Source organism: Megascapheus bottae, chromosome 19, assembly GCF_031878675.1.
Source record: "Megascapheus bottae isolate mThoBot1 chromosome 19, mThoBot2.hap1, whole genome shotgun sequence".
In the NCBI taxonomy this organism is placed as follows: Eukaryota; Metazoa; Chordata; class Mammalia; order Rodentia; family Geomyidae; genus Megascapheus; species Megascapheus bottae.
In genome coordinates this window covers 26,964,573-26,977,554 of record NC_143527.1, presented here as the reverse complement: position 1 = coordinate 26,977,554, position 12,982 = coordinate 26,964,573, and the positions used below count along the sequence as shown (strand labels likewise).

Sequence of the window (12,982 nt, the reverse complement as noted above, 5' to 3'; positions counted from 1 at the left end):
CTCAGGATTGTTATCCTGTATGAATTTAATGAAACATCCAACATTAGTGAATTTAGAATGAAAACAAACACATACCAAAAATTTTCAGGAAATAGCTAAAGCAGTGCTTAGAAATTGAAAGCATTCAATACTTAGTTTTAAAAGCAAAAAGTAAAATTGTTTCAAGTCAGCTAATTAAATTTCAGCCATAAGCAACTAAAGCCAGGTGCTGGTGGTTTACATATGTAATCCTGCCAACTGGGGGTCGGGAGAAGGGGGAGATAAACTTTTGGGAGGATTGAAGTTTGAAGCCAGTCTGGGCATACCTACCAAGAAGGTTACACACAAGCATTATTGCTTTATAACAGTATACTTGATTTACCTTGGGAGGTTGAGCTGGATCCATATTCCCAGGTACCTGAAGACACTAGGGAGACAAGACTCTCCCTCTCTCCTATGTGTCATCAGCGCCTTACTTCACCCCTATTGGCTAACTAGTCCTTGTGGCATACTACTCTGTCTTTTTTGGAGGATGGGTCATCTCCTGGTAAGTCTAGCCTAGTTAATACATGTGAAATGTGACCCACGGAACCGTGAGATAATACAAGTCAGTGCAAAGAACTCTTGAGTCTGGCAGCTCCTCTTGCCTTGTTTTGGGCCAGGATCATTCTGTCACATGAGTGAGTACTCGGGCCCAGGCAAAGGTAAGGCTGGCTTCCTTCCTGGAGGACCATTGCATAACCAGAGTAGGTTGCTGGTCTGCACACCCACTGTATTGCCCTGGGTGTCTTGTGCTGCCTGGCCAATGGGGTTCCTAGGAATGCTTGAAGCAATCAGTAGACCCAGGGAAAGGAGGGAAACAGATTTCTGAGCCAAAAGTGTGATGCTGACAGGGCTATAAGCCAGGAATGAGACTTCTGCTTATCTGAGTTGATTTTCTGGGTATAGCTGGCCAACAAATGACTTCTGTAAACTGGAAGATGTAAACTGGAAGATGGTATGTAGCTAGAGATGTGGTGAGGAAGAGGCTAACAAGCAGGTGAGAATCTGGACAAGAGTGTCTCCACAAATTTCATGCCGCCTCTCCTAGCCACCTGTTATGGAAGAGACGTGGTTCTTGCCATTGTTGTAAGTGGGGTAGAGGGTCTGTGTCCTAATGGATTGGAAATGTTTTATGTCACCTTGGTTATATGAGTTCTGTTTTTGTGTTTGTACAATTGGGTTAAGTAATTAAACCGATTGTTTCATTCTTTATTTCAGAAAAACTATATAACTCCAGTGGACGAGATTTAAGAAGGGCCCTTTTCTCCTTGAAGCAGATATTTCAGGTAAAAAGGACAAAGGAAACATACTCTTCATTTGTATTTTTGCTTTATTATTCAATTACACTTACTGTTGCAGCTTACCTGGTGTTAATACAGAAAGGAAAGTCTCTTTGAATTCAATTATGAATTAGGTGAGAATCTCTAAAGAGAATATTTTTACCTAACACCTCTTTTTTGACAGAAAAGAAAGACAACTGTTGAATCAAATATTCTCTGATATTTACTTCTACCTTTTTTTTGTCTGTTGTGGGGCTTGAAATCTGGGCCTGGGTGCTGTCCCTGAGCTCTTCTATTCAAGGTTATCACTCTGCCACTTGAGCCACAGCCCCACTTCCAGTTTTCTGATGGTAAATTGGAGGTAAGAGTCTCACAGACTTTAGTGTCTGGGCTGACTTTGAACCATGATCCTCAGATCTCAGCCTCCTGAGTAGCTAGGATTACAGATGGGAGCCATCCCGCTTTGACCATTTAAAAAGAAGAGCTGATTGTGTTTGTAATTGAAATCCTTTGTTATATTTCCCAGTATCAATCAACTTACTTCTCAGAACACCTTCTGATTGTTGAATTTGGTGTTCTTCTCATCCTAATGGAAAATATTCGACATCAGCAGGAGATAATCTTTGGTGTTATCTTCATACATATGCTATTAGGCTCCATGCAACTGACTAAATCTTATTTATGGGGACTGGAATGCAGGCATGACTGATGGAGTATTACATTGTGTGAATTTAGCACAAGGTATTTTGTGCATTCTGCTGTTGTGGCTGTGTCTCGTCATCTACACATGCGAGTCTTCTCCCCTGGTTCTGTGTATCTCTCTCTCCTAAGCCTTTTCCCCATCCCTACCATGAGAAAGTGACAAGCCTATTGGAGACATGCAGAGAGATGTGCAGACAGAGACTGGACAGATGTGCAGACAGGCCCTAAGGCAATCACCAGGCGATAAGAGGGTTGGTGAAAGTGACCTTTGCATAGAGCATGTTCTTCTGGATTCTCTATTTCTTTCTCTTGTGAGTTTGCACTTGAGGGTACCTGCAATTTCTCTTTCAGTTTCTGGCTTATTTGTATTAATATATCAGTGATAGTTCTTAGCTAGATTAGGAATTGGCAAAAATTCAGGACAAAAATCCATCGTATCTCTCCATTCTGTGCCTTTGTTCCTTGGTCCATTCCATCACATTACCATCTCTTTCAAGGACAAGATCCCCTTTTCTCTGAACATATGTGGAGACAAATCCTCTCATCTTCCTCCCACAGCCCCAGGTTTGCAGAGTTCCTGATTGTTCCATCATGGCACACATCTCTGGAATGTCCTGGCATAGTGGCCTGCCTGGGTTCAGGCTTTTTGTTTTCCTGTCTGGAAATTGTTAGTGCCTGCCTCTGGGTCTCCCCTGACATAGAGCTGTGGCTTAAGTGGTAGGATGCTAGGTTTGAACATGAAAGATTGTGACAATGACCAGGCCCTAAGTTCAAGACCCAGTACAAAAAAAGAATAGTTTCTGTGGTTTGGGGATAATACAGATTAATTGATGTGACTGGGATTTGCTTTAGATTGATCAGGCTGAAAGGGGATGACAGATGATATAGAACAGGCAGAAGTTGATTGGTAGCTATAGTTCATTAAGCGGTTTTATTATCTTTTGTATACGGTTAAGGTATTTTAAATGGAGTAGTTAAAACAAATAAATGTTCTTAGTGTTACATTGTCCTTCAGTCTTTAACCTTTGGGCGTTTTCCTTATAAGCTCAAGGATATAATTTCTACTACTAATTTACTAATATGGTTGTTACTATGTGGCTAAGGGAGAAGGTACTGGCTCCCTGGAGGTTATAGAATGGAAGACCACACACACCATTAAGGCAAGACTCAAGAATAGCATAGCAGCGTGGCACTGGGGATAGTTTGCACAGGCAGCAAGCTGTTTAAGGCTTAGTTGGTTACCTTCCGTACCTATGGGTCTACCTTTCTCTCTTCTCCCTGGTATTTTCTGTTCAGGGAGGTTCTTTTAGGAACTACGCTTTAAAGGCTTAAATAACAGTCAGTGGTCATGTGGATTAAGTTGAATATTCCCTAACCAATAGAAATCTTAAAAGTGATCACAGGCTAATAGGCAATATTATTAAAATGTATTTAATAAAGTGCTAATCACTTGCCACTTAGTTGTAACATTTTAATTTTATTTGAGCCCGAAACCAATGTTATAAAAATTGTTAATGACTACATATTTTAGGAGCTGTATTCAAAGTTGGGGAAGGATCTCACCATTTGGGAAGGTATTTTTTTCTTCATATTTCTTATCCATGAGCTTCTAAGTACGTTATTGACATATGTGCATACATTTTAGTTACGGTTCTGAATTCTTTATAAGCACTGTCTGCCTGTCCAGTTTTTTTTTTCCTGAGTGTCTTTGCCAACAGTCAATTTGCTGGTAAATGAATATTAGTGATTAGCTTGAGCAGTTTCTTGAGTGCTTGTTCTCACTTTTTCAACGTGAAGTCATGTGTGAATCTAGTTTTAGTTAAAGTAATAAACATTCGTTACATGCTTGGAAAAAACCTTCTGACTAGACATGAGCTCATCTAAAAGTCCATTTTTCACATATGCTGGTGGAAAAGGATATGGTGGAGAGAGAATTATTTTTTTATTTCCTTTATACACATATGAGTGTAAAGTAATTTTCCAAAAACTCACAATATTGTCCCATTTTCTCTTTCTTCCACAGCCATGATTATCTCAAAGTCTGAGTTAACACAGCTGTCTTTCATTACTTTCGGGGCACAGTCATCACTCCCCCTCCCCCCCCCCCCCCGCCAGCTCTGACCCTGGAGTGCTGTGTCTCTTTCCAGGGACCCTTTGCTGTGTCTACCCACAATTTAACTCAAGACCCCAATCCATATAATTGAAAAATGCCATAACTGAAAGGGTCTGATTTCATGTAGAGACAGGAGAATTATGCCAGTTCATTTTTTAAAAAGAAATGAACCACGGTTGCTGACTACTACTGTAATAACCTTTCATTATTCCATTAAAATTTCTACTCTTCACATCACTAAGATTTCTTATTTTTGCCTTGTTATAACTGAAGATAGATGTTCCAGTCTTTTCTTAGAGGTTCATAAGACAAGGCACTGTCCAACCTAGGAAATTTCCCCATCTCTGAGGAAGTAGTAGAAAAATCTGCCTTCTAAAGTTCTTTGAAACTGATGGGTCTGTGGGCTGGCCAGACATCATACTTAAGTGGTCTTGGCTAACTGGCCAACTCGTGTGTGTGTGTGTGTGTGTGTGTGTGTGTGTGTGTGTGTGTGTGTGTGTTTATTCATGTGTACACTCTTGAGTTTTATATACTCTATCTGTAAAGATAAAATCTAGTACCAGATGTAAGGTTCTTGACTGAGAGCTGCCCCTTAGGACTTCTAAGAAATCTAATAGCTGAGGCTGGGCCCTATCCCAGGAATTCCAATCAAATCCATCTGCACAGGGTCCTGCTTTCTAGACTTTCTAAAGCTCCTCAGACAAACCTAGGGTGAAGGTGTTGAGGTGAGAAGCATCTGCATGTACTTTCATAGCACCAAGAGACTTGATTTCTCAGCTTTCTGAGTCAAGTTGCAGTTTAAGTCAAGGGTAAAGCCAGGCAATTTATATGTCAACAAGTTCCAGGTGAGGCACCTGCCCCCACCCTCTCTCTCTCTGTGGGTTGGTTGGCTAGTTTAGGGAAATATCTTTGAGAACCATTAGATTGGATGACCACTAAATTTCTTCCCTGTGATCTGTCCTCTTAGATGGAGATGGCCCTTTTGAAGGAGGGTCCTGCTCCTCCAGTGGAGGGAGGCTAGGACTATGCCTTGCTTCATCTTGTGCTCTGCAAGAAGGTTGAAGAAATTGCCTTCTTACCTCCCCAGAGAATACTCAAAAGCCTTTTTGTAACTGCCATTCCTAGGATTATCTGTTGGCTCTGTTGGTTCATGAAAGAAGCTTTGAGTCCTTGTCTTGATGGTCTGAGCTACAATTGAATGTTTCCTGTTGTTAAGAACTCAGCAAAATGCTGAGCACCAGTGGCTCATGTCTGTAATCCTAGCTACTCAGGAGGCTGAGATCAGAGGATCGAAGTTCAAAGCCATCCCAGGCACAAAAGTCTATAAGACTCTTAACTATCAGGAAACCAGGAGTGGTGCTGTAGCTCCATGTAGTAGAGTGAGAGCCTTGAGCTGAAGAGCTCAGGGACAGCACCCAGGCCCAGAGTTTAAGTCCCACAACTGAAACACACAAACACACACGCGCGCACACACCCCCCCCCCCACACCCAGTAAAGTTCCACATGGTCCAGTTTCTTGGGACCTACAGAGGTCCTGGAGTCTAGTAATTTCTGAAGAATGAAAACCAAAACACTAAGCATTTTTGACAGGCAAGCAATTCATTTCCTTTATCTTTATTAGATTGCCCAGAAGGCAATAATTGGTCCTTGGCAGAGGACAATGTATAGACTAGCTGCAAAATTCCTCTGGCAAGAATTAAGATGCTTCATTTGAATAGAGCAGAATAATCCTTAGGGACCATTCTGGCTTCACAGGCTCCAATATAGTTTGAATAGTGATGCCTGGATGGAAGATAAATGGAGACTGTGTTTGAAGCCATTTTTCTTTTCTTTCCTTCTTGCCAGGATGACAAGGATTTGGTGCATGAATTTGTGGTGGCTGAAGGTTTGACATGTTTGATCAAGGTGGGAGCTGAGGCTGATCAGAACTATCAGAACTACATTCTGAGAGGTAAGTGACACCAGGCATGCTGCTGCCTGGCCTCTTTTATGGAACTTACATCAAGACCCTTGTGAAGGACTTGGAGTCTGGGAAAAGACACATGATGGTGAAAGACAGCAACATCAGGAAAGTTTTTTTTTGATTCCTAGGAATTAACTAGTGACAGCTAATTTCAGTCACTTTTACCTGGAATGTCTTTTAGGTTAGTAAAAGACACAATTCAGATTCCTACACTGTTATCTGAAGAGGCAGGAATGCCCTAATTGGGCTCAGGTAGCATGCATGTTTTAACGCAAAGCCAGACAAAACCAAAGAAGCGTATCTATTTATTGGAGGAAAATATTTTCCGCACCTTGAATTATTGCCTAGGCTTTTCATCTTAAGTGTTCATCTTTCACCTTCTCCCAGGCCTGACTTAATAGGTTTGGGAACTTGCATGGAAAAGAAAAATTCTCAGTGCCATCAATTCTTTGCCATTTATGTAAAAATTGTGAAGCATGAATTCCTGCTGTAGTTCAGAGAGCTAATGGTTTTTCATAGTGGTGGTGATTTTTGTGCACCTGTATTAATTGATTCTGCCAAAACAAGAGCAAAACAGTATCTCCTACACATAAATTAGATAAGAACTGCAGAAATGATTGCTGTCAGAAGGAGAGAGTATGTGCAATTCAATATTATTTGTTTTTCTAGTTGAAAATGTAGAGGTAGAAACTGAGCCTTTTGCTTAATGAAGTCATGTTTCTTTAGCACAGCAAGAGAGACTGTCCAGGTACTGGGATATGTGAAGATGGATCAGGAATTTGCCATGCATGTTCTCAGTTTCTGTGTTGTTACCTTACATACTGCATGTTGATGCTCATATAAAACACCCCTACCTCCTTGTTTTTTCCTTAGGTGAAGGGAAATATAAGAGATTTGTGATTTAATAAGATGTCTCTGGTTTGAGTTGAAAGAGGCAAACAGGGACAGGCATTTCATCTGTCTTGTTTTGCCTTGAGATGGCTCCTTATATTCTGGATTGTTATTCAGCACATCGCAACCGACTCTTCCTTCCCTCTTCTGTATTCCTGGAAAACCAAGCAACAAAAGACAAAAAAAAGAAAAGGAAAAGAAAACTTAGATCTCATGTCATGCCATTTTCAAATCAGTGTTAATTGTTGTCATTTGTTTTGATTAAAAATGCCAGTGGGGTGGCACAGGACTGGTCTGAGGCAGGGAAGTCAACTCCTTGTGTTATTTTCATTTTGGGCTCTCATGGAGCCTCGTGAGTTGTCAGGAGGGATGTCTGACTGATGGGTTTAATGATTTTTATCCTTCATATTATGTAAGCATTTACAGGGAAATGATACTTAGGCATGTACACAAATATAGAAGAGCCTTGTCCCGTTGTGTTACATCCAAAAGTGGCTTTTTCTGTGTCCAAAGAGACAAGTTAGGCCTGGATTCCCATTCTCCTCATTTCTTTTGTATTGGTTTAACTCCTAAAGGGGGGGAAAGGCCTAGAAAGAGAGAGGGGAACTTCCACTGGTTTATTTTTCTCATTTATCATATGAACATTGATAAATTGAACTACTTGACTAGGAATATACTAAAGAAGTTTCATGATTAATAGTCCAAACTGACATGTTTCTGATCATACATAAAATACGTATTATTTCAACCTTACCAAAAAATGCCATCCCTGATAGAGAAAAATATATCAGTAATATTATAACCATCCATGGGCTTCATTATTTCTTGGAACCTCATCTTAGAGCATTTTAATAGCGTAAGCATGTCTTCATCTATCTCAGTCTAGGGCATAGCTCTTTTAGTGGTGGGCAGCTCCCATTTATCAATTTCTCAATAGCCCACCTCACAGATCTCACATGGATTAGAGGTGGGTTGCATAACTACTTATAGCTGCAAGAGAGGAAAGCACAGTGACTGTTTCAGTTAATGGAAGAAGAAACAAGGTGTAGAAAGCTAGCTTTGGGCCTACGTATTATCAGTCCTAGCCATGTAAAGGTTAGGAAGAGAAAATGTTGTATAATGGGCAATTGTAAATAATCACTGGCCTTCATACTGCCCATTAAATTACTGTCCAGATTCACAAAGCTCAGTGGCTTATATCACATCCCAAATGGAAGAATGGAGTGATTTGTGCTTCCCAGCAACAGAAGGTGTGTTGACATAGGGAGCTCATTCTCTTTAGTGATTGTTAAATCTTCAGCTTTTGTGATGTTCTGATATATGCTGCCAGAACAAAATGCTGATGTATCAGAGCTCTGACAACCACCTGTTGCTTCTCTGTCCTTATAGAAAATGTCGGAGCAAGGAAAGAAGATATGCATTGCAGACAGCTCTTCCTAAGAAAGCAGGAGGTTCTATTTTCATTGCTACCTCCACAGCTGGATATTGCTGTTTTGCTTTCCATTAATGTGTCCATTTATTGGTGACCAGAGGCATTCCATGTGTTACCCTGGAAAACTAACGAGTCTTCCCACCACCCCAAAACATCCTGCTTTTCCACAGAGGGAGGGGTCTTTGGGTACCCACCTCCTGTCTGCTGAACCTTAGAAGACTTAGAGGAACTAAGGCTCTCTGCCCATTCATCAGCTCACTTTGATCTAACTGGCTAAAGCCTGTGCCAGGAAAAGTACCTTCTGGCACACATAAAGGACAGATTTCTGAGGGTGTGACTTTTTGTTTTTATATAAGGGAACTATCACAAGTGCACATGTTGAGTCATTTCCTCGGTGACTCTGAAAAACTTCTCATGAAGGCTTTTTCTGAAGTGGTGATCAGCTGCCAGCAGCCACAAGACATTTGTAATGAAGAATAAGCCAGAATTGCCCCCCTTTGCTCAACAGTGTTTTAAACCTTGGATGAGTAGTGGGGGAGGCAAATGCAAAGAGGAGGAGAGGGAGGGAGGAGAAGAGAAGAGCGGGAGAGAGACAGAAAGAGAGAGACAGAGTCTGTTTTGTTACTCACAGTCCCTAGGGAAAACAAAGCCACTCAGGACAAGCTCAGGGATCTGTCATAAGGCAAGAGGAGTATAGAGTATGGTTAGGTGTCTGCACTGTGGTTTCAGACAGGAGGAAGAGCTGAGGCAGGACAAGCTGGCTTAGAAGAGTTAGCTAGTTTTCATTCCAATGGGCTCCAGGGCACAGTGATGTTCACGGGTGATTCAGCCCTGTATGGGACAGGCCAGGCTGTGAGAACCCACATAGGACTCTAAACAAGCTGGGTTTCTGAGAAAGGAGACATGGTTGGCCTCAATGCTGGTGAACACAGCATTTAGAAAAGTCCAGTGCAAACAGCACAGAGGTTGCTTGTTCAAGGTGTCTGGAGATGTTGCCCTCCACAGAGTTATCCTCAAGAGTTCCACTTGGGGTAACTATGTATAGTCCTGCACCCAAAGGACATAGGCACTTGCCCACATCTGCTCTTAGAACCCTTTCAGTTTGTCCTCATATTTAGCCCTCTGTCAGCTCTCATTTTTTTAAATGTGAAGACTTAGGAATCTGTTGCTTTCTGTTGAGAGGTAAAGACAGATTCAAGCTACAGAGCAGACAAGTGTTCTCCACAAATGTGAGCAGGCTGCTGGGAAGAGCTTTTAACTGTACAACATGGAGAAATAATATTTATCTGACTTATTATTCTTGGATGAGTATAGCTAATGATCTAAAGTTTTTCAGAATACCCAATATTTAATGTAAATCTACTGTGGAATTTTTTACCTCATGATTATTCTTGTAAGAGTACCTAGATAGTATATTCCTGGGAACATGACCTTTCTTTAAACATTACTGGGTCCAAGCCATGGGGCATGTGCCCGCCCCCTCACATGCTGGGGTTGATAGGATGAAACCAAGACCCAAACTTGCCCCAAAGCAGATGCCTGGCACCTTTTGTGTGTTATATCACATGTGTCTTGTCTCTTTAGGAATTGTACATACATGACATGCTTCGGGAGAGAGAAGAACCAGCTGCCCTTCTTGGCTGTACCTTAAGAGACTGCCTCTTAGGATGGGCTAGTTTCCCATGCAGAAATATGATTTGGCCAGTTCACCCATAGCTAAATATCAAGTCACCCGGAATACCTCAGTTATTATCAGAGTCATTTTAAAAGCTAGATAAGGTCCTAAAACTTGCTTAGCCCCACCCTTTCATTCTACAATCAGAATTCAGCTCTTCTGTTTGCTTTCATACTCCGTTTCAAGGGTCATTAACACTTAGAAATGGGGAGAAAAGTTAAAAGTTAAGAGTGCTGGTGCTGGTTTCTCATCCCTGCAATCCTAGATAGCCAGAAGATTGAGGTTAAAAGACTGAGATTTGAAGCTAGCTTAGATAGAGAAATCTGAAAGACTTTTTTTCCCCCAACTAACCAGCAAAATGCAGTAAGTGGAGGTGTGGCTAGAGTGGCAGAACACAAGCCCTGACTGAAAACTAAGGCTGAGCACAAGGCATTGAGCTCAAGTCAGTACTGGTATTCACATGAATACACATACAAAAACTCAAGAGTATAATGCTTAAAAAAAATCAGAACCAGCATTAACCATATGGCACTACAGGAAGAAAAACCCAAATGCCATGTCTTTTGCAGGATTCCCTAATGGAAACCAGAGTTTATGGTCAAATGGGTTTTGTTGGTATCAATACTAGTAGAAAAGGAAATAACAGAGGATGGGGTTTGATATGAGAGGAGGCTGGCACACAAAATCTAGTGGTATTTAAGCCCACGTCTTCCAGGCCCAAACTTTGGGGAAGTTTGTATTGTACATGTTAGAGTAGAGTTGGCAAGTACAGGGAGGTCAGAGTACTGACGAGTAGAGGGAACCAAATTGGCCACAAATAGAAGCAGAGGTTGGTTGCTGTTTCATTTTCAAGCTAAGGTTAGATCCTCCCTGCACACTGGTTAGATTCCTCTCCTGCTGGCCCCCTCTCTCTGGCTACAAGGTTCTCTGCTCTTGATCTGGATTTCAGGGATGAGTTAGGCAACTGCATAGCTTAGTTTTTGTCTTGATGCAGTTGCACATGTATCCTGGTTATGTCCCAGTCCCTGCTCCCCTGGGGCTGCTGGATGGGACTAGTCCAGATAGGGCATCATGACAGATGGCACAAAGTGGACTGGTGCTGCAAGTGTTTCTGGATCTATTCTAGTATGCTTACCATGGTAAGAAAATTATTGTGAACATTTAAATATTAGATTTCATATGAAAATAGGGATTTCTAGCTATCTTAAAAATCAGAATGCTCATAGCATTGCTAGACTCTCATGGAGTTGGAAGAGGCTGCTCCCTTTACTTGATTCTACCATTTCCAAGTGTATCACCTGTGGAGCTGGAGCTGTTACACACACACACACGCACACACACACACACACTTTCCCACTTTTAGGGCTTGAACTCAAGGTCTGGACATTGTCCCTGAGCTTTTGTGCTCAAGGCTAACACTCTACCACTTGAGCCGCAGCTTCACTTCTGGCTTTTTTTGATGGTTAATTGGAGATGAATCTCACAGATTTTACTGCCCAGGCTGACTTTGAACCTCCCCCCTCAGTTCTCAGTTCCTAAGTAGCTAGAATTACAAATGTGAGGCACCAGTGCCTGGCTGTTCCATGTATTTTTATTGCCTCTTTCCCCTAACAGGCATTTAAATTTTAGGTCTCTGATTAATGATATTATAATTTCTGCAGTAAGAATTATGGTCACCTAGAGTAAAAGAGGCCACCTTTACTACTATAGTTGGAAATGATTTGTGGTGCCATGGTTATTGTAAACTTGATTCTCAAGTGCAACGTGCAGGGCTTTTTTAACCTCCCTTCTCCAGAAACTTTCAAAATACAAAGCTTGTCATTTGGTTCTGCTTTTTACCCACCAAGCTATTTTCTCAAGGTGGCTTTGGACTGTTAGTCTCCAGATTTCAGCCTCCTGAGTAGCTAGGATTACAAGTATAAGTCACTGTGGCCCAGCTGAGAAGCTTCTTAAAGATCATCTTGCATTTTATATCAAACTACGTAAGCAACACACACAGACACACACATAAATAAATACATAAATAGCCCTTGTTATTCTGTGTAGTCAAGTCTCTGAATGCTTCAAATGAAATAACTTTTTCTGTCTGTCTCAGCCAAAGAGATTTCTCTAGAAGTTTAGTCTCTATGAGAAGCCTCCATCTATTTCCTTTTATCTGCAATGAGAAGAAAGAAAAGCAGAGTTGACTGGCCGTTCCTATACAGAGTGTAGAATTTTCCACAATCCAGTCTTGCTGCTACACATCCATCAGGAGTCTTTCCTCTTTACAAATACCAGTGATGTCTCTACCCCCTGCCCTTGTTTCACACTCAGTCAGCTTTCCCAGAAGAACTGCTGGCACAGTGTGCCTTGGAGAATAGTTTTCACTTTCTTGGCATTACCATACATGTGGTCTTCTTTGGTATGGCGTGGACTTACAAATCTAGCCTTGATAGAACAGACTGATTGAAGAAACATTTATGTAATTTCTTTGCTGGGATTTGCTGAAAGAAAGCAGTTGCTGTGCTCATAGGTTCCCACATGTTGGAGTTTGTGAAACTCAGGATGGACTGCATCGTCCTGATCACCACTGTTGAAATCATGTCTTCCCCTGCCTATGCTACTCTTTCATGTCTCCCACATGTGGGCTTGTTATGTCCTGGGTCTCTCCATCCCTGGTTTAGCATGTTCATTCAAGCCCAATATTATCACAGCCAGCCAGTTCCTTGGTAGCTCAGTCCTGTTGGGAGCCAGAGTGGAATCAAACTGTACCTTGACTTGCATCAGATGATGGCTATATTGTCTTATTGCTTTCTGGCCCTATTCTATGTAAATGACCTGAGAATTACCATATGAATGTAACACCTGGAGGTTCCCTGTGAGAGGAGGAGGGAAGAAGGGGGAGTGGAAAATAAACGCGGCAGTC

At 41.6% G+C, this 12,982-nt stretch overlaps 1 protein-coding gene across 10 annotated transcripts in view; it reads left to right on the top strand.

Moving 5' to 3' along the window:
- Positions 1-12,982, top strand: part of Fhod3 (formin homology 2 domain containing 3) — a 400,155-nt gene that overhangs the window by 153,386 nt on the left and 233,787 nt on the right. For all 10 annotated transcript variants that reach the window (XM_090353236.1, XM_090353234.1, XM_090353233.1 and 7 more), the window contains exons 4-5: positions 1,240-1,307; positions 5,962-6,067. In XM_090353236.1, the coding sequence (XP_090209362.1) occupies positions 1,240-1,307; positions 5,962-6,067 (174 nt within the window). The remainder of the gene's footprint in view (positions 1-1,239; positions 1,308-5,961; positions 6,068-12,982) is intronic.